Source organism: Ambystoma mexicanum, chromosome 13 (genome assembly GCF_040938575.1).
Source record: "Ambystoma mexicanum isolate Mex_15411 chromosome 13, UKY_AmexF1_1, whole genome shotgun sequence".
Lineage (NCBI taxonomy): Eukaryota > Metazoa > Chordata > Amphibia > Caudata > Ambystomatidae > Ambystoma > Ambystoma mexicanum.
In genome coordinates, this window is record NC_090938.1 from 374,560,927 (window position 1) to 374,587,462 (window position 26,536).

A 26,536-nucleotide genomic window follows, 5' to 3' on the forward strand; every position below is an offset into this window, starting at 1 on the left:
CGAGCGCTTCGAAGTGGATGCAAGGGGACTCCCTAACAAGCCTTGCGCGTGTGCGCGTACACACACACTCACACTCATACACTCACTCACTCACTCACACACACACACACACACACACACACACACACACACACACACCCTCCCCACACACCCCCCCACACATCTCCCCACACACACGCGCGCAACCCCCCGCACCCGCAGTAGTACCCCTACGGAACACACAGTGCTGCCCCTGCTACACACGCACCCCTGACTCACATGCAACTCTGCAAACTGCACTTGAATGGGCATTATTTACACTGGTATAGCAGCGCACCCGGAACTACGCAGCCCCATCCCCAAGCCCCCCCCCACCCCCCATTGGAACACGCCTTGCCCCTGTACAGTACCGTTTCTATTATACATAGGAAGCCTGAGCGGCGTGGCCTCAATGCAGCCCCTCTTCGCTGTGTTGTGTCTTTGTGCTGTGCTTGATCGTTACGTAGGTTGGGTGCGCAGCCAGACAGCCGCTACGAAGCCCCGCCAATGGCAGCTGAGCGCTTGACACAGGAGATGCAACACAGACTTTGTGTGTGTGTGTGTGCGCGCGCACGCCAGTGCGTCAACCATAACCATTGCGGCTTGCTTGGTCCTTTGTTAGTGGGGTGACGCTACCCCTCCTGATCCTCAACCAAGCATTTGCTTTGACAAGATCTTGGGGCTCTGGTGTGTGCGCTTTCATTTCGAAAGCAAGCGGCGCTAAACAAAGCATGCTGGCTCTTGAATGGAGTTGTTGGGTGGCTCTTAGAAGAGCCTTTGGGTTGTTTTTTTGAGCCGGGAGCTCGGGTCCCAGGGGGGCTCAGGCGGCCGCCCTCACTTGGCGCTGGTGTACTTGGTGACGGCCTTTGTGCCCTCGGACACAGCGTGCTTGGCCAGCTCACCCGGCAGCAGGAGGCGCACGGCGGTCTGGATCTCCCTGGAGGTGATGGTATGCCTCTTGTTGTAGAGTGTCAGGCGGGAGGCTTCCCCGGCGATGCGCTCAAAGATGTCATTGACAAAGGAGTTCATGATGCCCATGGCCTTGGAGGAGATGCCGGTGTCGGGGTGCACCTGCTTCATCACCTTGTAGATGTAGATAGCATAGCTCTCCTTCCTGCACCTCTTGCGCTTCTTCCCGTCCTTCTTGGGCGGCTTTGAGAGCGCTTTCTTGGAGCCCTTCTTGGGAGCTGGGGCGGACTTGGCTGGCTCAGGCATGGTCGGCAGCAACGATGTTCACTCTCTGGAAGAGCGGGAGAAACAAGTAAAGCCCTCCCCCAAACCGCTCTCTTTTATAGGGTGTGTGTGTTAATCGGCTGCTGCCGCTCCCTGCCTAACATTGGTCGGTATCGGTCGGCACGTACTGCCTGTGGGTGTGCCCCAGGCCCGCCCGCCCGCCCGCCTGAGCTCTGATTGGCTGACCGCAATCCTTCCCTCGACCAATGGGTGTTCACCCAGAGGCTAGGTGTCCTCCAATCGGAGCGTTCTGCCTAGTCTTTATATGCCCCGTCTCCCCGGGCCCAGGCATTATTTTCTCTTCGAACTGACAGAGAGTTCCCACTCGCATCAGCATGTCTGGACGTGGAAAGCAAGGAGGCAAGGCCCGCGCCAAGGCCAAGACTCGCTCCTCCCGGGCTGGCCTGCAGTTCCCAGTCGGCCGTGTGCACCGGCTGCTGCGGAAGGGGAACTACGCTGAACGGGTTGGGGCTGGCGCCCCCGTCTATCTGGCCGCCGTGCTCGAGTATCTGACTGCCGAAATCCTTGAGCTGGCCGGCAACGCCGCCCGAGACAACAAGAAGACACGTATCATCCCCAGACACCTGCAGCTCGCCATCCGCAATGACGAGGAGCTCAACAAGCTCCTGGGCAAGGTCACCATCGCCCAGGGAGGAGTGCTGCCCAACATCCAGGCCGTGCTGCTGCCCAAGAAGACCGAGGGCCACAAGGCAGGGGGCAAAGCCAGCAAGTAACCGCCCATCCTCGTAAAAAAAAAAAAAACACAACAACCAAAACCCCAAGGGCTCTTTTCAGAGCCGCCCACAAACTCTGCCAAAGAGCTCAGTATCTTGACCAGTAGCGTAGTCTGCTCTTTCGAAGTTGCCATTTTTGCTCTTTCTTTTCTTTCCAATACCCCGGGCACATTCAGTCACTGGCCTGGCTTCCTTGCCCGAGGGCTCAGCAACACTAACGGCTGGTGGGTGTGTGGGGGGGGGAGGGGAGGGAGGGGGGGGGGGGGGGGGAGAAAGAGAAAAGAAAATAATAAACACGCGCGCTTTGTTGCTTCCCCGAAGCATGCCGCCTGCTGGCTTCCACGGTGTCCTTCCATGCAGCGTTGGCAAAAAAGAGCACAGTGGGGGGCAGACCTTTCCACGGGTGCTTGGGTGGCAGCTTCCACCTAAGTAGTAGAAGAGAGAGCCTCGTGGCTTTCCTGTGTGTGGATAGACGCATTCCCGGGGTCGAAACGTCCGAATTCGGATGGCGTCTGCCAAAGCGCAAAAGGGCAGAAAAAAAGCAAACTGCTTGGCACCTTTCCAGTCGCATGGGCAAGCTCTTTCGTTAGCAGGTCCTCAGACCTGAAAGAAGCGCGGGCTGGCGACAAACGGCTGGCAAGCGCGGGCATTTTGAAATGCTGAGGCCCGGCCCACACAAGGCCCGGCCCAGTCTGTGACGCGCAATTGAGCTGGTGTGTTGGGAGCTCTCCCCCTGGTCCGCCGGGGGCCTATATAAGTAGCTGATTCTGCCGTGCCACCACAGTCTCAGCTCGTTTGTGAGGGAGAGAAGAGCCATCATGTCTGGACGTGGCAAAGGAGGGAAAGGACTCGGCAAGGGCGGCGCCAAGAGGCACAGGAAAGTGCTCCGAGATAACATTCAGGGAATTACCAAGCCCGCCATCCGCCGCCTGGCTCGCCGTGGCGGAGTCAAGCGCATCTCCGGCCTCATCTACGAGGAGACCCGTGGGGTGCTGAAGGTCTTCCTGGAGAACGTGATCCGGGATGCCGTCACCTACACCGAGCACGCCAAGAGGAAGACGGTCACCGCAATGGATGTCGTCTATGCCCTGAAGCGCCAGGGTCGCACTCTTTACGGATTCGGGGGTTGAGGACACCCGCAGCAGCACCACCACCACCACAAACCCCAAAGGCTCTTTTAAGAGCCGCCCACACTATCATTAACAGAGCTGCATGCTTGCGTGTGTGTCAGGAGGAAATGCGCCCAGCAATGCCTGCTGCATTTTGGCCTCCCACTTGATAGCTGCTTGTTTGGCCCGTGAACGCACCCGTACGAGAGCATAGAAACACTTGTGTATCGGCGCGTTATAAATGCCACATCATATACCATATCATATATCATATCATATATAGGCCTATTTACGGATGGTCCGAGCGTTCCCGGGCCCACACACTCTGCTCGTTTTTGCCACTCCATTACATGGGTAGCAGAAGGAGGTGGCCTGTTGTGGTTTGGCCGACTGGAAGCCTGAGCGCAGGTAAAGTTCCCAAGAGGGGAACACTGCGAACACGGTTTGCTGCAAAAGTACCCATGCCCTTTCCTGGCCACGTGGAGGCTGGGCATGGGGACCCTGGCCCTGAATGTTGTCGGGTAAGCAGAGGCTGGCCGTACCTCTCACGGGGCATGTGGCGGTAGGTCAGCCTTGTGGAGACTTGCATTACCGGGTGCTGGCCACATCTGCTAGAGTTGGGAAATGTGGAGGATCCACAGTTGCCTCTGCTGGGTTTTACCTTCAGACCTTTCCGCCCTTCCACCACCACTACAGGCCCAATGTGCTTCGAAGGGCAGGCTTGAGCAATTCTGTTCAACCCAGGTCCTTGTGGGGAGGCCCAACCTCTGTGAATGTTTTCAGTGCTCTTTTATGTTGCTTTAACCCCGTCCCGTTGATGGTCGAGGGGCCTGAAGGGCTTTAAAATGTATTGTTTCGGCACCATTGCCCCCAGCAAAATGCCGGCCCCTTGTCTCCCTTCTGTTCAGCTGACTCTACACCACTGTGGGATGTAAGGTCACCCTGCTGCCCTCTCTTAACGGAAGAAGTTACTGCAGCCCAGCTGGCCAAGAGTGCAAGAGCCAGGGTTCTGCAGATAGCTGCCAGAAGAGATACATTGTACACCGTGTTCCAAGAAGGAATGGCAAGCGAGGGGAGGAGGCTGACTGGGGACTCCACTCATTACCCTAAGTGAGAAGCGCTGAGGCTGCTGGGAGGGAGGCACGAACATCAACCAAGGTTCCGGGAAAGGTCTGAACGCGATATCAAGACCGCCCGGCCCTCTCGCCCAAAAGGGCTCTCATTTCACCTTCCATGTTACTTTGGTCCTCAGGCTAAGACCTATTGCAAACCTCGCTCTAACTTGCCCAGGAGCTGTGCCCGTTGGGGCCTGCTGGGCCTTTGCCCGTCGGGCAAAGCCCGTCGGGCAAAGAACGGCGTTTGTCAGGCGTTCGTCAGAGGCGGTCGTCGGGGCAGGGGCCAAAGAACCCTGCTCCTTTCACCCAGAGGCCTACCCCGCTGTCTCTTGGAAAACCCTAACTTTCCCTATCTTCTAAGAGGGGTTTCCTTGTCTCACTACGGAGACTGTCGGGATGTCCAGGAAAAGAAAAAGTCTGCCGTCCTGTGTCAGACACCCATTTCCTTCCCCGACACCTATAACTAAACTAAAGGGCTTGTGAGTCTTCTCGGTGCAGAAGGGCGCCTCTCTTCTTCTGGAGAGAGGGCTCCCATTCCAATGAAGAAACAGGCTGTTCCTCGAGGGAATGGCTCCCTCCCTCAGGCCGCCATCCTTTTCCAAGGGGAACGAAAACAAAGTTCCAAGAAAAGAAGAGTCTTAAAGCGGACTACAAGTTCTTGGTTCAACTCAAAGTTAAAAAGAAACACCAGCATTCCTTAACGACCATGGTTGCTGTCTTCACACTTGGATGCCTGGAGAGGGTTTCCCCTCTTCAGGGGTGGTTCTACTTCTACCCTAGGGGGTTATGCCTCTCTTCCCCAGGATCTTGTTCAGGCTTCCTTCTGTGTGCTGTCCATCGCGTAACACCAGATAGGATGCCTTTTCAGCCCCGGCTAGGTGGTGGCGGGGGGCAGGGCGGGGGGGGGGGGCAGAGGGGGGGTAGGGGTAATCACATGCCCTTTGTCCCCTGGTTCAGGCTTCTCACAACGCCAGAGGAAATGGCTCCATTTCGCGACACCAGAGGGAAAAGCTCCCTTCCCCTGGTCTCTCTCAGGCTTCTCACGGTACCAGAGGAAATGACTCACTTCGCCCTGGCTCTTTCTCGGGCTACCCTGCTGATCGTGCGGCAGACCGGATTCACTAGCCTGCCCGGCACTGCTATGGCCAATATGCACTTGCTGTAACTCTTTTTCACCCCACTTGCCAGAGCCCAGCACAGCCCCATGTCGGCGCATGGTGTGGTTCGGAAAGCCGCCCACCAGCCCCAGCCCCAGCCCCAGCCCCCCCCTCCCTCACACACACAGACAGGCCCACATGATTTTATTTCTTGTTGATTCAATTCATCGAGGGCCTGCTGCCATCGGTTTGCTCTCCTTCCAGCTCCAGATGAAAGAGCCCATCGGGCAATCGGGGTGGCCGTGCAACATGGGGTCCGACCTCCACCCTGACACTGTGGCACCAGCCGGGCGAGCGCTTCGAAGTGGATGCAAGGGGACTCCCTAACAAGCCTTGCGCGTGTGCGCGTACACACACACTCACACTCATACACTCACTCACTCACTCACACACACACACACACACACACACACACACACACACACACACCCCCTCCCCACACACCCCCCCACACATCTCCCCACACACACGCGCGCAACCCCCCGCACCCGCAGTAGTACCCCTACGGAACACACAGTGCTGCCCCTGCTACACACGCACCCCTGACTCACATGCAACTCTGCAAACTGCACTTGAATGGGCATTATTTACACTGGTATAGCAGCGCACCCGGAACTACGCAGCCCCATCCCCAAGCCCCCCCCCCACCCCCCATTGGAACACGCCTTGCCCCTGTACAGTACCGTTTCTATTATACATAGGAAGCCTGAGCGGCGTGGCCTCAATGCAGCCCCTCTTCGCTGTGTTGTGTCTTTGTGCTGTGCTTGATCGTTACGTAGGTTGGGTGCGCAGCCAGACAGCCGCTACGAAGCCCCGCCAATGGCAGCTGAGCGCTTGACACAGGAGATGCAACACAGACTTTGTGTGTGTGTGTGTGCGCGCGCACGCCAGTGCGTCAACCATAACCATTGCGGCTTGCTTGGTCCTTTGTTAGTGGGGTGACGCTACCCCTCCTGATCCTCAACCAAGCATTTGCTTTGACAAGATCTTGGGGCTCTGGTGTGTGCGCTTTCATTTCGAAAGCAAGCGGCGCTAAACAAAGCATGCTGGCTCTTGAATGGAGTTGTTGGGTGGCTCTTAGAAGAGCCTTTGGGTTGTTTTTTTGAGCCGGGAGCTCGGGTCCCAGGGGGGCTCAGGCGGCCGCCCTCACTTGGCGCTGGTGTACTTGGTGACGGCCTTTGTGCCCTCGGACACAGCGTGCTTGGCCAGCTCACCCGGCAGCAGGAGGCGCACGGCGGTCTGGATCTCCCTGGAGGTGATGGTATGCCTCTTGTTGTAGAGTGTCAGGCGGGAGGCTTCCCCGGCGATGCGCTCAAAGATGTCATTGACAAAGGAGTTCATGATGCCCATGGCCTTGGAGGAGATGCCGGTGTCGGGGTGCACCTGCTTCATCACCTTGTAGATGTAGATAGCATAGCTCTCCTTCCTGCACCTCTTGCGCTTCTTCCCGTCCTTCTTGGGCGGCTTTGAGAGCGCTTTCTTGGAGCCCTTCTTGGGAGCTGGGGCGGACTTGGCTGGCTCAGGCATGGTCGGCAGCAACGATGTTCACTCTCTGGAAGAGCGGGAGAAACAAGTAAAGCCCTCCCCCAAACCGCTCTCTTTTATAGGGTGTGTGTGTTAATCGGCTGCTGCCGCTCCCTGCCTAACATTGGTCGGTATCGGTCGGCACGTACTGCCTGTGGGTGTGCCCCAGGCCCGCCCGCCCGCCCGCCTGAGCTCTGATTGGCTGACCGCAATCCTTCCCTCGACCAATGGGTGTTCACCCAGAGGCTAGGTGTCCTCCAATCGGAGCGTTCTGCCTAGTCTTTATATGCCCCGTCTCCCCGGGCCCAGGCATTATTTTCTCTTCGAACTGACAGAGAGTTCCCACTCGCATCAGCATGTCTGGACGTGGAAAGCAAGGAGGCAAGGCCCGCGCCAAGGCCAAGACTCGCTCCTCCCGGGCTGGCCTGCAGTTCCCAGTCGGCCGTGTGCACCGGCTGCTGCGGAAGGGGAACTACGCTGAACGGGTTGGGGCTGGCGCCCCCGTCTATCTGGCCGCCGTGCTCGAGTATCTGACTGCCGAAATCCTTGAGCTGGCCGGCAACGCCGCCCGAGACAACAAGAAGACACGTATCATCCCCAGACACCTGCAGCTCGCCATCCGCAATGACGAGGAGCTCAACAAGCTCCTGGGCAAGGTCACCATCGCCCAGGGAGGAGTGCTGCCCAACATCCAGGCCGTGCTGCTGCCCAAGAAGACCGAGGGCCACAAGGCAGGGGGCAAAGCCAGCAAGTAACCGCCCATCCTCGTAAAAAAAAAAAAAACACAACAACCAAAACCCCAAGGGCTCTTTTCAGAGCCGCCCACAAACTCTGCCAAAGAGCTCAGTATCTTGACCAGTAGCGTAGTCTGCTCTTTCGAAGTTGCCATTTTTGCTCTTTCTTTTCTTTCCAATACCCCGGGCACATTCAGTCACTGGCCTGGCTTCCTTGCCCGAGGGCTCAGCAACACTAACGGCTGGTGGGTGTGTGGGGGGGGGAGGGGAGGGAGGGGGGGGGGGGGGGGGAGAAAGAGAAAAGAAAATAATAAACACGCGCGCTTTGTTGCTTCCCCGAAGCATGCCGCCTGCTGGCTTCCACGGTGTCCTTCCATGCAGCGTTGGCAAAAAAGAGCACAGTGGGGGGCAGACCTTTCCACGGGTGCTTGGGTGGCAGCTTCCACCTAAGTAGTAGAAGAGAGAGCCTCGTGGCTTTCCTGTGTGTGGATAGACGCATTCCCGGGGTCGAAACGTCCGAATTCGGATGGCGTCTGCCAAAGCGCAAAAGGGCAGAAAAAAAGAAAACTGCCTTGGCACCTTTCCAGTCGCATGGGCAAGCTCTTTCGTTAGCAGGTCCTCAGACCTGAAAGAAGCGCGGGCTGGCGACAAACGGCTGGCAAGCGCGGGCATTTTGAAATGCTGAGGCCCGGCCCACACAAGGCCCGGCCCAGTCTGTGACGCGCAATTGAGCTGGTGTGTTGGGAGCTCTCCCCCTGGTCCGCCGGGGGCCTATATAAGTAGCTGATTCTGCCGTGCGATCACAGTCTCAGCTCGTTTGTGAGGGAGAGAAGAGCCATCATGTCTGGACGTGGCAAAGGAGGGAAAGGACTCGGCAAGGGCGGCGCCAAGAGGCACAGGAAAGTGCTCCGAGATAACATTCAGGGAATTACCAAGCCCGCCATCCGCCGCCTGGCTCGCCGTGGCGGAGTCAAGCGCATCTCCGGCCTCATCTACGAGGAGACCCGTGGGGTGCTGAAGGTCTTCCTGGAGAACGTGATCCGGGATGCCGTCACCTACACCGAGCACGCCAAGAGGAAGACGGTCACCGCAATGGATGTCGTCTATGCCCTGAAGCGCCAGGGTCGCACTCTTTACGGATTCGGGGGTTGAGGACACCCGCAGCAGCACCACCACCACCACCACCACAAACCCCAAAGGCTCTTTTAAGAGCCGCCCACACTATCATTAACAGAGCTGCATGCTTGCGTGTGTGTCAGGAGGAAATGCGCCCAGCAATGCCTGCTGCATTTTGGCCTCCCACTTGATAGCTGCTTGTTTGGCCCGTGAACGCACCCGTACGAGAGCATAGAAACACTTGTGTATCGGCGCGTTATAAATGCCACATCATATACCATATCATATATCATATCATATATAGGCCTATTTACGGATGGTCCGAGCGTTCCCGGGCCCACACACTCTGCTCGTTTTTGCCACTCCATTACATGGGTAGCAGAAGGAGGTGGCCTGTTGTGGTTTGGCCGACTGGAAGCCTGAGCGCAGGTAAAGTTCCCAAGAGGGGAACACTGCGAACACGGTTTGCTGCAAAAGTACCCATGCCCTTTCCTGGCCACGTGGAGGCTGGGCATGGGGACCCTGGCCCTGAATGTTGTCGGGTAAGCAGAGGCTGGCCGTACCTCTCACGGGGCATGTGGCGGTAGGTCAGCCTTGTGGAGACTTGCATTACCGGGTGCTGGCCACATCTGCTAGAGTTGGGAAATGTGGAGGATCCACAGTTGCCTCTGCTGGGTTTTACCTTCAGACCTTTCCGCCCTTCCACCACCACTACAGGCCCAATGTGCTTCGAAGGGCAGGCTTGAGCAATTCTGTTCAACCCAGGTCCTTGTGGGGAGGCCCAACCTCTGTGAATGTTTTCAGTGCTCTTTTATGTTGCTTTAACCCCGTCCCGTTGATGGTCGAGGGGCCTGAAGGGCTTTAAAATGTATTGTTTCGGCACCATTGCCCCCAGCAAAATGCCGGCCCCTTGTCTCCCTTCTGTTCAGCTGACTCTACACCACTGTGGGATGTAAGGTCACCCTGCTGCCCTCTCTTAACGGAAGAAGTTACTGCAGCCCAGCTGGCCAAGAGTGCAAGAGCCAGGGTTCTGCAGATAGCTGCCAGAAGAGATACATTGTACACCGTGTTCCAAGAAGGAATGGCAAGCGAGGGGAGGAGGCTGACTGGGGACTCCACTCATTACCCTAAGTGAGAAGCGCTGAGGCTGCTGGGAGGGAGGCACGAACATCAACCAAGGTTCCGGGAAAGGTCTGAACGCGATATCAAGACCGCCCGGCCCTCTCGCCCAAAAGGGCTCTCATTTCACCTTCCATGTTACTTTGGTCCTCAGGCTAAGACCTATTGCAAACCTCGCTCTAACTTGCCCAGGAGCTGTGCCCGTTGGGGCCTGCTGGGCCTTTGCCCGTCGGGCAAAGCCCGTCGGGCAAAGAACGGCGTTTGTCAGGCGTTCGTCAGAGGCGGTCGTCGGGGCAGGGGCCAAAGAACCCTGCTCCTTTCACCCAGAGGCCTACCCCGCTGTCTCTTGGAAAACCCTAACTTTCCCTATCTTCTAAGAGGGGTTTCCTTGTCTCACTACGGAGACTGTCGGGATGTCCAGGAAAAGAAAAAGTCTGCCGTCCTGTGTCAGACACCCATTTCCTTCCCCGACACCTATAACTAAACTAAAGGGCTTGTGAGTCTTCTCGGTGCAGAAGGGCGCCTCTCTTCTTCTGGAGAGAGGGCTCCCATTCCAATGAAGAAACAGGCTGTTCCTCGAGGGAATGGCTCCCTCCCTCAGGCCGCCATCCTTTTCCAAGGGGAACGAAAACAAAGTTCCAAGAAAAGAAGAGTCTTAAAGCGGACTACAAGTTCTTGGTTCAACTCAAAGTTAAAAAGAAACACCAGCATTCCTTAACGACCATGGTTGCTGTCTTCACACTTGGATGCCTGGAGAGGGTTTCCCCTCTTCAGGGGTGGTTCTACTTCTACCCTAGGGGGTTATGCCTCTCTTCCCCAGGATCTTGTTCAGGCTTCCTTCTGTGTGCTGTCCATCGCGTAACACCAGATAGGATGCCTTTTCAGCCCCGGCTAGGTGGTGGCGGGGGGCAGGGCGGGGGGGGCAGAGGGGGGGTAGGGGTAATCACATGCCCTTTGTCCCCTGGTTCAGGCTTCTCACAACGCCAGAGGAAATGGCTCCATTTCGCGACACCAGAGGGAAAAGCTCCCTTCCCCTGGTCTCTCTCAGGCTTCTCACGGTACCAGAGGAAATGACTCACTTCGCCCTGGCTCTTTCTCGGGCTACCCTGCTGATCGTGCGGCAGACCGGATTCACTAGCCTGCCCGGCACTGCTATGGCCAATATGCACTTGCTGTAACTCTTTTTCACCCCACTTGCCAGAGCCCAGCACAGCCCCATGTCGGCGCATGGTGTGGTTCGGAAAGCCGCCCACCAGCCCCAGCCCCAGCCCCCCCCTCCCTCACACACACAGACAGGCCCACATGATTTTATTTCTTGTTGATTCAATTCATCGAGGGCCTGCTGCCATCGGTTTGCTCTCCTTCCAGCTCCAGATGAAAGAGCCCATCGGGCAATCGGGGTGGCCGTGCAACATGGGGTCCGACCTCCACCCTGACACTGTGGCACCAGCCGGGCGAGCGCTTCGAAGTGGATGCAAGGGGACTCCCTAACAAGCCTTGCGCGTGTGCGCGTACACACACACTCACACTCATACACTCACTCACTCACTCACTCACACACACACACACACACACACACACACACACACCCCCTCCCCACACACCCCCCCACACATCTCCCCACACACACGCGCGCAACCCCCCGCACCCGCAGTAGTACCCCTACGGAACACACAGTGCTGCCCCTGCTACACACGCACCCCTGACTCACATGCAACTCTGCAAACTGCACTTGAATGGGCATTATTTACACTGGTATAGCAGCGCACCCGGAACTACGCAGCCCCATCCCCAAGCCCCCCCCCCACCCCCCATTGGAACACGCCTTGCCCCTGTACAGTACCGTTTCTATTATACATAGGAAGCCTGAGCGGCGTGGCCTCAATGCAGCCCCTCTTCGCTGTGTTGTGTCTTTGTGCTGTGCTTGATCGTTACGTAGGTTGGGTGCGCAGCCAGACAGCCGCTACGAAGCCCCGCCAATGGCAGCTGAGCGCTTGACACAGGAGATGCAACACAGACTTTGTGTGTGTGTGTGTGCGCGCGCACGCCAGTGCGTCAACCATAACCATTGCGGCTTGCTTGGTCCTTTGTTAGTGGGGTGACGCTACCCCTCCTGATCCTCAACCAAGCATTTGCTTTGACAAGATCTTGGGGCTCTGGTGTGTGCGCTTTCATTTCGAAAGCAAGCGGCGCTAAACAAAGCATGCTGGCTCTTGAATGGAGTTGTTGGGTGGCTCTTAGAAGAGCCTTTGGGTTGTTTTTTTGAGCCGGGAGCTCGGGTCCCAGGGGGGCTCAGGCGGCCGCCCTCACTTGGCGCTGGTGTACTTGGTGACGGCCTTTGTGCCCTCGGACACAGCGTGCTTGGCCAGCTCACCCGGCAGCAGGAGGCGCACGGCGGTCTGGATCTCCCTGGAGGTGATGGTATGCCTCTTGTTGTAGAGTGTCAGGCGGGAGGCTTCCCCGGCGATGCGCTCAAAGATGTCATTGACAAAGGAGTTCATGATGCCCATGGCCTTGGAGGAGATGCCGGTGTCGGGGTGCACCTGCTTCATCACCTTGTAGATGTAGATAGCATAGCTCTCCTTCCTGCACCTCTTGCGCTTCTTCCCGTCCTTCTTGGGCGGCTTTGAGAGCGCTTTCTTGGAGCCCTTCTTGGGAGCTGGGGCGGACTTGGCTGGCTCAGGCATGGTCGGCAGCAACGATGTTCACTCTCTGGAAGAGCGGGAGAAACAAGTAAAGCCCTCCCCCAAACCGCTCTCTTTTATAGGGTGTGTGTGTTAATCGGCTGCTGCCGCTCCCTGCCTAACATTGGTCGGTATCGGTCGGCACGTACTGCCTGTGGGTGTGCCCCAGGCCCGCCCGCCCGCCCGCCTGAGCTCTGATTGGCTGACCGCAATCCTTCCCTCGACCAATGGGTGTTCACCCAGAGGCTAGGTGTCCTCCAATCGGAGCGTTCTGCCTAGTCTTTATATGCCCCGTCTCCCCGGGCCCAGGCATTATTTTCTCTTCGAACTGACAGAGAGTTCCCACTCGCATCAGCATGTCTGGACGTGGAAAGCAAGGAGGCAAGGCCCGCGCCAAGGCCAAGACTCGCTCCTCCCGGGCTGGCCTGCAGTTCCCAGTCGGCCGTGTGCACCGGCTGCTGCGGAAGGGGAACTACGCTGAACGGGTTGGGGCTGGCGCCCCCGTCTATCTGGCCGCCGTGCTCGAGTATCTGACTGCCGAAATCCTTGAGCTGGCCGGCAACGCCGCCCGAGACAACAAGAAGACACGTATCATCCCCAGACACCTGCAGCTCGCCATCCGCAATGACGAGGAGCTCAACAAGCTCCTGGGCAAGGTCACCATCGCCCAGGGAGGAGTGCTGCCCAACATCCAGGCCGTGCTGCTGCCCAAGAAGACCGAGGGCCACAAGGCAGGGGGCAAAGCCAGCAAGTAACCGCCCATCCTCGTAAAAAAAAAAAAAACACAACAACCAAAACCCCAAGGGCTCTTTTCAGAGCCGCCCACAAACTCTGCCAAAGAGCTCAGTATCTTGACCAGTAGCGTAGTCTGCTCTTTCGAAGTTGCCATTTTTGCTCTTTCTTTTCTTTCCAATACCCCGGGCACATTCAGTCACTGGCCTGGCTTCCTTGCCCGAGGGCTCAGCAACACTAACGGCTGGTGGGTGTGTGGGGGGGGGAGGGGAGGGAGGCGGGGGGGGGGGGGGGGGGAGAAAGAGAAAAGAAAATAATAAACACGCGCGCTTTGTTGCTTCCCCGAAGCATGCCGCCTGCTGGCTTCCACGGTGTCCTTCCATGCAGCGTTGGCAAAAAAGAGCACAGTGGGGGGCAGACCTTTCCACGGGTGCTTGGGTGGCAGCTTCCACCTAAGTAGTAGAAGAGAGAGCCTCGTGGCTTTCCTGTGTGTGGATAGACGCATTCCCGGGGTCGAAACGTCCGAATTCGGATGGCGTCTGCCAAAGCGCAAAAGGGCAGAAAAAAAGCAAACTGCCTTGGCACCTTTCCAGTCGCATGGGCAAGCTCTTTCGTTAGCAGGTCCTCAGACCTGAAAGAAGCGCGGGCTGGCGACAAACGGCTGGCAAGCGCGGGCATTTTGAAATGCTGAGGCCCGGCCAACACAAGGCCCGGCCCAGTCTGTGACGCGCAATTGAGCTGGTGTGTTGGGAGCTCTCCCCCTGGTCCGCCGGGGGCCTATATAAGTAGCTGATTCTGCCGTGCCACCACAGTCTCAGCTCGTTTGTGAGGGAGAGAAGAGCCATCATGTCTGGACGTGGCAAAGGAGGGAAAGGACTCGGCAAGGGCGGCGCCAAGAGGCACAGGAAAGTGCTCCGAGATAACATTCAGGGAATTACCAAGCCCGCCATCCGCCGCCTGGCTCGCCGTGGCGGAGTCAAGCGCATCTCCGGCCTCATCTACGAGGAGACCCGTGGGGTGCTGAAGGTCTTCCTGGAGAACGTGATCCGGGATGCCGTCACCTACACCGAGCACGCCAAGAGGAAGACGGTCACCGCAATGGATGTCGTCTATGCCCTGAAGCGCCAGGGTCGCACTCTTTACGGATTCGGGGGTTGAGGACACCCGCAGCAGCACCACCACCACCACCACCACAAACCCCAAAGGCTCTTTTAAGAGCCGCCCACACTATCATTAACAGAGCTGCATGCTTGCGTGTGTGTCAGGAGGAAATGCGCCCAGCAATGCCTGCTGCATTTTGGCCTCCCACTTGATAGCTGCTTGTTTGGCCCGTGAACGCACCCGTACGAGAGCATAGAAACACTTGTGTATCGGCGCGTTATAAATGCCACATCATATACCATATCATATATCATATCATATATAGGCCTATTTACGGATGGTCCGAGCGTTCCCGGGCCCACACACTCTGCTCGTTTTTGCCACTCCATTACATGGGTAGCAGAAGGAGGTGGCCTGTTGTGGTTTGGCCGACTGGAAGCCTGAGCGCAGGTAAAGTTCCCAAGAGGGGAACACTGCGAACACGGTTTGCTGCAAAAGTACCCATGCCCTTTCCTGGCCACGTGGAGGCTGGGCATGGGGACCCTGGCCCTGAATGTTGTCGGGTAAGCAGAGGCTGGCCGTACCTCTCACGGGGCATGTGGCGGTAGGTCAGCCTTGTGGAGACTTGCATTACCGGGTGCTGGCCACATCTGCTAGAGTTGGGAAATGTGGAGGATCCACAGTTGCCTCTGCTGGGTTTTACCTTCAGACCTTTCCGCCCTTCCACCACCACTACAGGCCCAATGTGCTTCGAAGGGCAGGCTTGAGCAATTCTGTTCAACCCAGGTCCTTGTGGGGAGGCCCAACCTCTGTGAATGTTTTCAGTGCTCTTTTATGTTGCTTTAACCCCGTCCCGTTGATGGTCGAGGGGCCTGAAGGGCTTTAAAATGTATTGTTTCGGCACCATTGCCCCCAGCAAAATGCCGGCCCCTTGTCTCCCTTCTGTTCAGCTGACTCTACACCACTGTGGGATGTAAGGTCACCCTGCTGCCCTCTCTTAACGGAAGAAGTTACTGCAGCCCAGCTGGCCAAGAGTGCAAGAGCCAGGGTTCTGCAGATAGCTGCCAGAAGAGATACATTGTACACCGTGTTCCAAGAAGGAATGGCAAGCGAGGGGAGGAGGCTGACTGGGGACTCCACTCATTACCCTAAGTGAGAAGCGCTGAGGCTGCTGGGAGGGAGGCACGAACATCAACCAAGGTTCCGGGAAAGGTCTGAACGCGATATCAAGACCGCCCGGCCCTCTCGCCCAAAAGGGCTCTCATTTCACCTTCCATGTTACTTTGGTCCTCAGGCTAAGACCTATTGCAAACCTCGCTCTAACTTGCCCAGGAGCTGTGCCCGTTGGGGCCTGCTGGGCCTTTGCCCGTCGGGCAAAGCCCGTCGGGCAAAGAACGGCGTTTGTCAGGCGTTCGTCAGAGGCGGTCGTCGGGGCAGGGGCCAAAGAACCCTGCTCCTTTCACCCAGAGGCCTACCCCGCTGTCTCTTGGAAAACCCTAACTTTCCCTATCTTCTAAGAGGGGTTTCCTTGTCTCACTACGGAGACTGTCGGGATGTCCAGGAAAAGAAAAAGTCTGCCGTCCTGTGTCAGACACCCATTTCCTTCCCCGACACCTATAACTAAACTAAAGGGCTTGTGAGTCTTCTCGGTGCAGAAGGGCGCCTCTCTTCTTCTGGAGAGAGGGCTCCCATTCCAATGAAGAAACAGGCTGTTCCTCGAGGGAATGGCTCCCTCCCTCAGGCCGCCATCCTTTTCCAAGGGGAACGAAAACAAAGTTCCAAGAAAAGAAGAGTCTTAAAGCGGACTACAAGTTCTTGGTTCAACTCAAAGTTAAAAAGAAACACCAGCATTCCTTAACGACCATGGTTGCTGTCTTCACACTTGGATGCCTGGAGAGGGTTTCCCCTCTTCAGGGGTGGTTCTACTTCTACCCTAGGGGGTTATGCCTCTCTTCCCCAGGATCTTGTTCAGGCTTCCTTCTGTGTGCTGTCCATCGCGTAACACCAGATAGGATGCCTTTTCAGCCCCGGCTAGGTGGTGGCGGGGGGCAGGGCGGGGGGGGGGGGCAGAGGGGGGGTAGGGGTAATCACATGCCCTTTGTCCCCTGGTTCAGGCTTCTCACAACGCCAGAGGAAATGGCTCCATTTCGCGACACCAGAGGGAAAAGCTCCCTTCCCCTGGTCTCTCTCAGGCTTCTCACGGTACCAGAGGAAATGACTCACTTCGCCCTGGCTCTTTCTCGGGCTACCCTGCTGATCGTGCGGCAGACCGGATTCACTAGCCTGCCCGGCACTGCTATGGCCAATATGCACTTGCTGTAACTCTTTTTCACCCCACTTGCCAGAGCCCAGCACAGCCCCATGTCGGCGCATGGTGTGGTTCGGAAAGCCGCCCACCAGCCCCAGCCCCAGCCCCCCCCTCCCTCACACACACAGACAGGCCCACATGATTTTATTTCTTGTTGATTCAATTCATCGAGGGCCTGCTGCCATCGGTTTGCTCTCCTTCCAGCTCCAGATGAAAGAGCCCATCGGGCAATCGGGGTGGCCGTGCAACATGGGGTCCGACCTCCACCCTGACACTGTGGCACCAGCCGGGCGAGCGCTTCGAAGTGGATGCAAGGGGACTCCCTAACAAGCCTTGCGCGTGTGCGCGTACACACACACTCACACTCATACACTCACTCACTCACACACACACACACACACACACACACACACACACCCCCTCCCCACACACCCCCCCACACATCTCCCCACACACACGCGCGCAACCCCCCGCACCCGCAGTAGTACCCCTACGGAACACACAGTGCTGCCCCTGCTACACACGCACCCCTGACTCACATGCAACTCTGCAAACTGCACTTGAATGGGCATTATTTACACTGGTATAGCAGCGCACCCGGAACTACGCAGCCCCATCCCCAAGCCCCCCCCCCACCCCCCATTGGAACACGCCTTGCCCCTGTACAGTACCGTTTCTATTATACATAGGAAGCCTGAGCGGCGTGGCCTCAATGCAGCCCCTCTTCGCTGTGTTGTGTCTTTGTGCTGTGCTTGATCGTTACGTAGGTTGGGTGCGCAGCCAGACAGCCGCTACGAAGCCCCGCCAATGGCAGCTGAGCGCTTGACACAGGAGATGCAACACAGACTTTGTGTGTGTGTGTGTGCGCGCGCACGCCAGTGCGTCAACCATAACCATTGCGGCTTGCTTGGTCCTTTGTTAGTGGGGTGACGCTACCCCTCCTGATCCTCAACCAAGCATTTGCTTTGACAAGATCTTGGGGCTCTGGTGTGTGCGCTTTCATTTCGAAAGCAAGCGGCGCTAAACAAAGCATGCTGGCTCTTGAATGGAGTTGTTGGGTGGCTCTTAGAAGAGCCTTTGGGTTGTTTTTTTGAGCCGGGAGCTCGGGTCCCAGGGGGGCTCAGGCGGCCGCCCTCACTTGGCGCTGGTGTACTTGGTGACGGCCTTTGTGCCCTCGGACACAGCGTGCTTGGCCAGCTCACCCGGCAGCAGGAGGCGCACGGCGGTCTGGATCTCCCTGGAGGTGATGGTATGCCTCTTGTTGTAGAGTGTCAGGCGGGAGGCTTCCCCGGCGATGCGCTCAAAGATGTCATTGACAAAGGAGTTCATGATGCCCATGGCCTTGGAGGAGATGCCGGTGTCGGGGTGCACCTGCTTCATCACCTTGTAGATGTAGATAGCATAGCTCTCCTTCCTGCACCTCTTGCGCTTCTTCCCGTCCTTCTTGGGCGGCTTTGAGAGCGCTTTCTTGGAGCCCTTCTTGGGAGCTGGGGCGGACTTGGCTGGCTCAGGCATGGTCGGCAGCAACGATGTTCACTCTCTGGAAGAGCGGGAGAAACAAGTAAAGCCCTCCCCCAAACCGCTCTCTTTTATAGGGTGTGTGTGTTAATCGGCTGCTGCCGCTCCCTGCCTAACATTGGTCGGTATCGGTCGGCACGTACTGCCTGTGGGTGTGCCCCAGGCCCGCCCGCCCGCCCGCCTGAGCTCTGATTGGCTGACCGCAATCCTTCCCTCGACCAATGGGTGTTCACCCAGAGGCTAGGTGTCCTCCAATCGGAGCGTTCTGCCTAGTCTTTATATGCCCCGTCTCCCCGGGCCCAGGCATTATTTTCTCTTCGAACTGACAGAGAGTTCCCACTCGCATCAGCATGTCTGGACGTGGAAAGCAAGGAGGCAAGGCCCGCGCCAAGGCCAAGACTCGCTCCTCCCGGGCTGGCCTGCAGTTCCCAGTCGGCCGTGTGCACCGGCTGCTGCGGAAGGGGAACTACGCTGAACGGGTTGGGGCTGGCGCCCCCGTCTATCTGGCCGCCGTGCTCGAGTATCTGACTGCCGAAATCCTTGAGCTGGCCGGCAACGCCGCCCGAGACAACAAGAAGACACGTATCATCCCCAGACACCTGCAGCTCGCCATCCGCAATGACGAGGAGCTCAACAAGCTCCTGGGCAAGGTCACCATCGCCCAGGGAGGAGTGCTGCCCAACATCCAGGCCGTGCTGCTGCCCAAGAAGACCGAGGGCCACAAGGCAGGGGGCAAAGCCAGCAAGTAACCGCCCATCCTCGTAAAAAAAAAAAAAACACAACCAAAACCCCAAGGGCTCTTTTCAGAGCCGCCCACAAACTCTGCCAAAGAGCTCAGTATCTTGACCAGTAGCGTAGTCTGCTCTTTCGAAGTTGCCATTTTTGCTCTTTCTTTTCTTTCCAATACCCCGGGCACATTCAGTCACTGGCCTGGCTTCCTTGCCCGAGGGCTCAGCAACACTAACGGCTGGTGGGTGTGTGGGGGGGGGAGGGGAGGGAGGTGGGGGGGGGGGGGGGGGGGAGAAAGAGAAAAGAAAATAATAAACACGCGCGCTTTGTTGCTTCCCCGAAGCATGCCGCCTGCTGGCTTCCACGGTGTCCTTCCATGCAGCGTTGGCAAAAAAGAGCACAGTGGGGGGCAGACCTTTCCACGGGTGCTTGGGTGGCAGCTTCCACCTAAGTAGTAGAAGAGAGAGCCTCGTGGCTTTCCTGTGTGTGGATAGACGCATTCCCGGGGTCGAAACGTCCGAATTCGGATGGCGTCTGCCAAAGCGCAAAAGGGCAGAAAAAAAGAAAACTGCCTTGGCACCTTTCCAGTCGCATGGGCAAGCTCTTTCGTTAGCAGGTCCTCAGACCTGAAAGAAGCGCGGGCTGGCGACAAACGGCTGGCAAGCGCGGGCATTTTGAAATGCTGAGGCCCGGCCCACACAAGGCCCGGCCCAGTCTGTGACGCGCAATTGAGCTGGTGTGTTGGGAGCTCTCCCCCTGGTCCGCCGGGGGCCTATATAAGTAGCTGATTCTGCCGTGCCACCACAGTCTCAGCTCGTTTGTGAGGGAGAGAAGAGCCATCATGTCTGGACGTGGCAAAGGAGGGAAAGGACTCGGCAAGGGCGGCGCCAAGAGGCACAGGAAAGTGCTCCGAGATAACATTCAGGGAATTACCAAGCCCGCCATCCGCCGCCTGGCTCGCCGTGGCGGAGTCAAGCGCATCTCCGGCCTCATCTACGAGGAGACCCGTGGGGTGCTGAAGGTCTTCCTGGAGAACGTGATCCGGGATGCCGTCACCTACACCGAGCACGCCAAGAGGAAGACGGTCACCGCAATGGATGTCGTCTATGCCCTGAAGCGCCAGGGTCGCACTCTTTACGGATTCGGGGGTTGAGGACACCCGCAGCAGCACCACCACCACCACCACCACAAACCCCAAAGGCTCTTTTAAGAGCCGCCCACACTATCATTAACAGAGCTGCATGCTTGCGTGTGTGTCAGGAGGAAATGCGCCCAGCAATGCCTGCTGCATTTTGGCCTCCCACTTGATAGCTGCTTGTTTGGCCCGTGAACGCACCCGTACGAGAGCATAGAAACACTTGTGTATCGGCGCGTTATAAATGCCACATCATATACCATATCATATATCATATCATATATAGGCCTATTTACGGATGGTCCGAGCGTTCCCGGGCCCACACACTCTGCTCGTTTTTGCCACTCCATTACATGGGTAGCAGAAGGAGGTGGCCTGTTGTGGTTTGGCCGACTGGAAGCCTGAGCGCAGGTAAAGTTCCCAAGAGGGGAACACTGCGAACACGGTTTGCTGCAAAAGTACCCATGCCCTTTCCTGGCCACGTGGAGGCTGGGCATGGGGACCCTGGCCCTGAATGTTGTCGGGTAAGCAGAGGCTGGCCGTACCTCTCACGGGGCATGTGGCGGTAGGTCAGCCTTGTGGAGACTTGCATTACCGGGTGCTGGCCACATCTGCTAGAGTTGGGAAATGTGGAGGATCCACAGTTGCCTCTGCTGGGTTTTACCTTCAGACCTTTCCGCCCTTCCACCACCACTACAGGCCCAATGTGCTTCGAAGGGCAGGCTTGAGCAATTCTGTTCAACCCAGGTCCTTGTGGGGAGGCCCAACCTCTGTGAATGTTTTCAGTGCTCTTTTATGTTGCTTTAACCCCGTCCCGTTGATGGTCGAGGGGCCTGAAGGGCTTTAAAATGTATTGTTTCGGCACCATTGCCCCCAGCAAAATGCCGGCCCCTTGTCTCCCTTCTGTTCAGCTGACTCTACACCACTGTGGGATGTAAGGTCACCCTGCTGCCCTCTCTTAACGGAAGAAGTTACTGCAGCCCAGCTGGCCAAGAGTGCAAGAGCCAGGGTTCTGCAGATAGCTGCCAGAAGAGATACATTGTACACCGTGTTCCAAGAAGGAATGGCAAGCGAGGGGAGGAGGCTGACTGGGGACTCCACTCATTACCCTAAGTGAGAAGCGCTGAGGCTGCTGGGAGGGAGGCACGAACATCAACCAAGGTTCCGGGAAAGGTCTGAACGCGATATCAAGACCGCCCGGCCCTCTCGCCCAAAAGGGCTCTCATTTCACCTTCCATGTTACTTTGGTCCTCAGGCTAAGACCTATTGCAAACCTCGCTCTAACTTGCCCAGGAGCTGTGCCCGTTGGGGCCTGCTGGGCCTTTGCCCGTCGGGCAAAGCCCGTCGGGCAAAGAACGGCGTTTGTCAGGCGTTCGTCAGAGGCGGTCGTCGGGGCAGGGGCCAAAGAACCCTGCTCCTTTCACCCAGAGGCCTACCCCGCTGTCTCTTGGAAAACCCTAACTTTCCCTATCTTCTAAGAGGGGTTTCCTTGTCTCACTACGGAGACTGTCGGGATGTCCAGGAAAAGAAAAAGTCTGCCGTCCTGTGTCAGACACCCATTTCCTTCCCCGACACCTATAACTAAACTAAAGGGCTTGTGAGTCTTCTCGGTGCAGAAGGGCGCCTCTCTTCTTCTGGAGAGAGGGCTCCCATTCCAATGAAGAAACAGGCTGTTCCTCGAGGGAATGGCTCCCTCCCTCAGGCCGCCATCCTTTTCCAAGGGGAACGAAAACAAAGTTCCAAGAAAAGAAGAGTCTTAAAGCGGACTACAAGTTCTTGGTTCAACTCAAAGTTAAAAAGAAACACCAGCATTCCTTAACGACCATGGTTGCTGTCTTCACACTTGGATGCCTGGAGAGGGTTTCCCCTCTTCAGGGGTGGTTCTACTTCTACCCTAGGGGGTTATGCCTCTCTTCCCCAGGATCTTGTTCAGGCTTCCTTCTGTGTGCTGTCCATCGCGTAACACCAGATAGGATGCCTTTTCAGCCCCGGCTAGGTGGTGGCGGGGGGCAGGGCGGGGGGGGGGGGGCAGAGGGGGGGTAGGGGTAATCACATGCCCTTTGTCCCCTGGTTCAGGCTTCTCACAACGCCAGAGGAAATGGCTCCATTTCGCGACACCAGAGGGAAAAGCTCCCTTCCCCTGGTCTCTCTCAGGCTTCTCACGGTACCAGAGGAAATGACTCACTTCGCCCTGGCTCTTTCTCGGGCTACCCTGCTGATCGTGCGGCAGACCGGATTCACTAGCCTGCCCGGCACTGCTATGGCCAATATGCACTTGCTGTAACTCTTTTTCACCCCACTTGCCAGAGCCCAGCACAGCCCCATGTCGGCGCATGGTGTGGTTCGGAAAGCCGCCCACCAGCCCCAGCCCCAGCCCCCCCCTCCCTCACACACACAGACAGGCCCACATGATTTTATTTCTTGTTGATTCAATTCATCGAGGGCCTGCTGCCATCGGTTTGCTCTCCTTCCAGCTCCAGATGAAAGAGCCCATCGGGCAATCGGGGTGGCCGTGCAACATGGGGTCCGACCTCCACCCTGACACTGTGGCACCAGCCGGGCGAGCGCTTCGAAGTGGATGCAAGGGGACTCCCTAACAAGCCTTGCGCGTGTGCGCGTACACACACACTCACACTCATACACTCACTCACTCACACACACACACACACACACACACACACACACACCCCCTCCCCACACACCCCCCCACACATCTCCCCACACACACGCGCGCAACCCCCCGCACCCGCAGTAGTACCCCTACGGAACACACAGTGCTGCCCCTGCTACACACGCACCCCTGACTCACATGCAACTCTGCAAACTGCACTTGAATGGGCATTATTTACACTGGTATAGCAGCGCACCCGGAACTACGCAGCCCCATCCCCAAGCCCCCCCCCCACCCCCCATTGGAACACGCCTTGCCCCTGTACAGTACCGTTTCTATTATACATAGGAAGCCTGAGCGGCGTGGCCTCAATGCAGCCCCTCTTCGCTGTGTTGTGTCTTTGTGCTGTGCTTGATCGTTACGTAGGTTGGGTGCGCAGCCAGACAGCCGCTACGAAGCCCCGCCAATGGCAGCTGAGCGCTTGACACAGGAGATGCAACACAGACTTTGTGTGTGTGTGTGTGCGCGCGCACGCCAGTGCGTCAACCATAACCATTGCGGCTTGCTTGGTCCTTTGTTAGTGGGGTGACGCTACCCCTCCTGATCCTCAACCAAGCATTTGCTTTGACAAGATCTTGGGGCTCTGGTGTGTGCGCTTTCATTTCGAAAGCAAGCGGCGCTAAACAAAGCATGCTGGCTCTTGAATGGAGTTGTTGGGTGGCTCTTAGAAGAGCCTTTGGGTTGTTTTTTTGAGCCGGGAGCTCGGGTCCCAGGGGGGCTCAGGCGGCCGCCCTCACTTGGCGCTGGTGTACTTGGTGACGGCCTTTGTGCCCTCGGACACAGCGTGCTTGGCCAGCTCACCCGGCAGCAGGAGGCGCACGGCGGTCTGGATCTCCCTGGAGGTGATGGTATGCCTCTTGTTGTAGAGTGTCAGGCGGGAGGCTTCCCCGGCGATGCGCTCAAAGATGTCATTGACAAAGGAGTTCATGATGCCCATGGCCTTGGAGGAGATGCCGGTGTCGGGGTGCACCTGCTTCATCACCTTGTAGATGTAGATAGCATAGCTCTCCTTCCTGCACCTCTTGCGCTTCTTCCCGTCCTTCTTGGGCGGCTTTGAGAGCGCTTTCTTGGAGCCCTTCTTGGGAGCTGGGGCGGACTTGGCTGGCTCAGGCATGGTCGGCAGCAACGATGTTCACTCTCTGGAAGAGCGGGAGAAACAAGTAAAGCCCTCCCCCAAACCGCTCTCTTTTATAGGGTGTGTGTGTTAATCGGCTGCTGCCGCTCCCTGCCTAACATTGGTCGGTATCGGTCGGCACGTACTGCCTGTGGGTGTGCCCCAGGCCCGCCCGCCCGCCCGCCTGAGCTCTGATTGGCTGACCGCAATCCTTCCCTCGACCAATGGGTGTTCACCCAGAGGCTAGGTGTCCTCCAATCGGAGCGTTCTGCCTAGTCTTTATATGCCCCGTCTCCCCGGGCCCAGGCATTATTTTCTCTTCGAACTGACAGAGAGTTCCCACTCGCATCAGCATGTCTGGACGTGGAAAGCAAGGAGGCAAGGCCCGCGCCAAGGCCAAGACTCGCTCCTCCCGGGCTGGCCTGCAGTTCCCAGTCGGCCGTGTGCACCGGCTGCTGCGGAAGGGGAACTACGCTGAACGGGTTGGGGCTGGCGCCCCCGTCTATCTGGCCGCCGTGCTCGAGTATCTGACTGCCGAAATCCTTGAGCTGGCCGGCAACGCCGCCCGAGACAACAAGAAGACACGTATCATCCCCAGACACCTGCAGCTCGCCATCCGCAATGACGAGGAGCTCAACAAGCTCCTGGGCAAGGTCACCATCGCCCAGGGAGGAGTGCTGCCCAACATCCAGGCCGTGCTGCTGCCCAAGAAGACCGAGGGCCACAAGGCAGGGGGCAAAGCCAGCAAGTAACCGCCCATCCTCGTAAAAAAAAAAAAAACACAACCAAAACCCCAAGGGCTCTTTTCAGAGCCGCCCACAAACTCTGCCAAAGAGCTCAGTATCTTGACCAGTAGCGTAGTCTGCTCTTTCGAAGTTGCCATTTTTGCTCTTTCTTTTCTTTCCAATACCCCGGGCACATTCAGTCACTGGCCTGGCTTCCTTGCCCGAGGGCTCAGCAACACTAACGGCTGGTGGGTGTGTGGGGGGGGGAGGGGAGGGAGGTGGGGGGGGGGGGGGGGGGGAGAAAGAGAAAAGAAAATAATAAACACGCGCGCTTTGTTGCTTCCCCGAAGCATGCCGCCTGCTGGCTTCCACGGTGTCCTTCCATGCAGCGTTGGCAAAAAAGAGCACAGTGGGGGGCAGACCTTTCCACGGGTGCTTGGGTGGCAGCTTCCACCTAAGTAGTAGAAGAGAGAGCCTCGTGGCTTTCCTGTGTGTGGATAGACGCATTCCCGGGGTCGAAACGTCCGAATTCGGATGGCGTCTGCCAAAGCGCAAAAGGGCAGAAAAAAAGAAAACTGCCTTGGCACCTTTCCAGTCGCATGGGCAAGCTCTTTCGTTAGCAGGTCCTCAGACCTGAAAGAAGCGCGGGCTGGCGACAAACGGCTGGCAAGCGCGGGCATTTTGAAATGCTGAGGCCCGGCCCACACAAGGCCCGGCCCAGTCTGTGACGCGCAATTGAGCTGGTGTGTTGGGAGCTCTCCCCCTGGTCCGCCGGGGGCCTATATAAGTAGCTGATTCTGCCGTGCCACCACAGTCTCAGCTCGTTTGTGAGGGAGAGAAGAGCCATCATGTCTGGACGTGGCAAAGGAGGGAAAGGACTCGGCAAGGGCGGCGCCAAGAGGCACAGGAAAGTGCTCCGAGATAACATTCAGGGAATTACCAAGCCCGCCATCCGCCGCCTGGCTCGCCGTGGCGGAGTCAAGCGCATCTCCGGCCTCATCTACGAGGAGACCCGTGGGGTGCTGAAGGTCTTCCTGGAGAACGTGATCCGGGATGCCGTCACCTACACCGAGCACGCCAAGAGGAAGACGGTCACCGCAATGGATGTCGTCTATGCCCTGAAGCGCCAGGGTCGCACTCTTTACGGATTCGGGGGTTGAGGACACCCGCAGCAGCACCACCACCACCACCACCACAAACCCCAAAGGCTCTTTTAAGAGCCGCCCACACTATCATTAACAGAGCTGCATGCTTGCGTGTGTGTCAGGAGGAAATGCGCCCAGCAATGCCTGCTGCATTTTGGCCTCCCACTTGATAGCTGCTTGTTTGGCCCGTGAACGCACCCGTACGAGAGCATAGAAACACTTGTGTATCGGCGCGTTATAAATGCCACATCATATACCATATCATATATCATATCATATATAGGCCTATTTACGGATGGTCCGAGCGTTCCCGGGCCCACACACTCTGCTCGTTTTTGCCACTCCATTACATGGGTAGCAGAAGGAGGTGGCCTGTTGTGGTTTGGCCGACTGGAAGCCTGAGCGCAGGTAAAGTTCCCAAGAGGGGAACACTGCGAACACGGTTTGCTGCAAAAGTACCCATGCCCTTTCCTGGCCACGTGGAGGCTGGGCATGGGGACCCTGGCCCTGAATGTTGTCGGGTAAGCAGAGGCTGGCCGTACCTCTCACGGGGCATGTGGCGGTAGGTCAGCCTTGTGGAGACTTGCATTACCGGGTGCTGGCCACATCTGCTAGAGTTGGGAAATGTGGAGGATCCACAGTTGCCTCTGCTGGGTTTTACCTTCAGACCTTTCCGCCCTTCCACCACCACTACAGGCCCAATGTGCTTCGAAGGGCAGGCTTGAGCAATTCTGTTCAACCCAGGTCCTTGTGGGGAGGCCCAACCTCTGTGAATGTTTTCAGTGCTCTTTTATGTTGCTTTAACCCCGTCCCGT

At 57.4% G+C, this 26,536-nt stretch overlaps 5 protein-coding genes across 5 annotated transcripts; all 5 read left to right on the forward strand.

The window, feature by feature from the left end:
- The first annotated feature begins 1,574 nt into the window (after positions 1-1,574).
- LOC138520193 (histone H2A type 2-C) lies at positions 1,575-2,022 on the forward strand. The gene has a single exon (XM_069632665.1). The coding sequence runs from the start codon at positions 1,587-1,589 to the stop codon at positions 1,983-1,985; it is 399 nt and encodes a 132-aa protein (XP_069488766.1). The 5' UTR covers positions 1,575-1,586; the 3' UTR covers positions 1,986-2,022.
- Positions 2,023-7,234: 5,212 nt separating this feature from the next.
- LOC138520194 (histone H2A type 2-C) lies at positions 7,235-7,682 on the forward strand. Its single transcript, XM_069632666.1, has one exon. The coding sequence runs from the start codon at positions 7,247-7,249 to the stop codon at positions 7,643-7,645; it is 399 nt and encodes a 132-aa protein (XP_069488767.1). The 5' UTR covers positions 7,235-7,246; the 3' UTR covers positions 7,646-7,682.
- Positions 7,683-12,887: 5,205 nt separating this feature from the next.
- Positions 12,888-13,335, forward strand: LOC138520195 (histone H2A type 2-C). The gene has a single exon (XM_069632667.1). The coding sequence runs from the start codon at positions 12,900-12,902 to the stop codon at positions 13,296-13,298; it is 399 nt and encodes a 132-aa protein (XP_069488768.1). The 5' UTR covers positions 12,888-12,899; the 3' UTR covers positions 13,299-13,335.
- Positions 13,336-18,540: 5,205 nt separating this feature from the next.
- On the forward strand, positions 18,541-18,976 carry LOC138520196 (histone H2A type 2-C). Its single transcript, XM_069632668.1, has one exon. It carries the CDS (start codon positions 18,553-18,555, stop codon positions 18,949-18,951), a length of 399 nt encoding a protein of 132 aa, XP_069488769.1. The 5' UTR covers positions 18,541-18,552; the 3' UTR covers positions 18,952-18,976.
- Positions 18,977-24,192: 5,216 nt separating this feature from the next.
- On the forward strand, positions 24,193-24,628 carry LOC138520198 (histone H2A type 2-C). Its single transcript, XM_069632669.1, has one exon. It carries the CDS (start codon positions 24,205-24,207, stop codon positions 24,601-24,603), a length of 399 nt encoding a protein of 132 aa, XP_069488770.1. The 5' UTR covers positions 24,193-24,204; the 3' UTR covers positions 24,604-24,628.
- The last annotated feature ends 1,908 nt before the right edge of the window (positions 24,629-26,536 follow it).

Coding starts and splice junctions, on each gene's coding strand:
- LOC138520193 (XM_069632665.1), top strand. CDS start 1,587: ATGTCTGGACGTGGAAAGCAAGGAGGCAAGGCCCGCGCCAAGGCCAAG.
- LOC138520196 (XM_069632668.1), top strand. CDS start 18,553: ATGTCTGGACGTGGAAAGCAAGGAGGCAAGGCCCGCGCCAAGGCCAAG.
- LOC138520194 (XM_069632666.1), top strand. CDS start 7,247: ATGTCTGGACGTGGAAAGCAAGGAGGCAAGGCCCGCGCCAAGGCCAAG.
- LOC138520198 (XM_069632669.1), top strand. CDS start 24,205: ATGTCTGGACGTGGAAAGCAAGGAGGCAAGGCCCGCGCCAAGGCCAAG.
- LOC138520195 (XM_069632667.1), top strand. CDS start 12,900: ATGTCTGGACGTGGAAAGCAAGGAGGCAAGGCCCGCGCCAAGGCCAAG.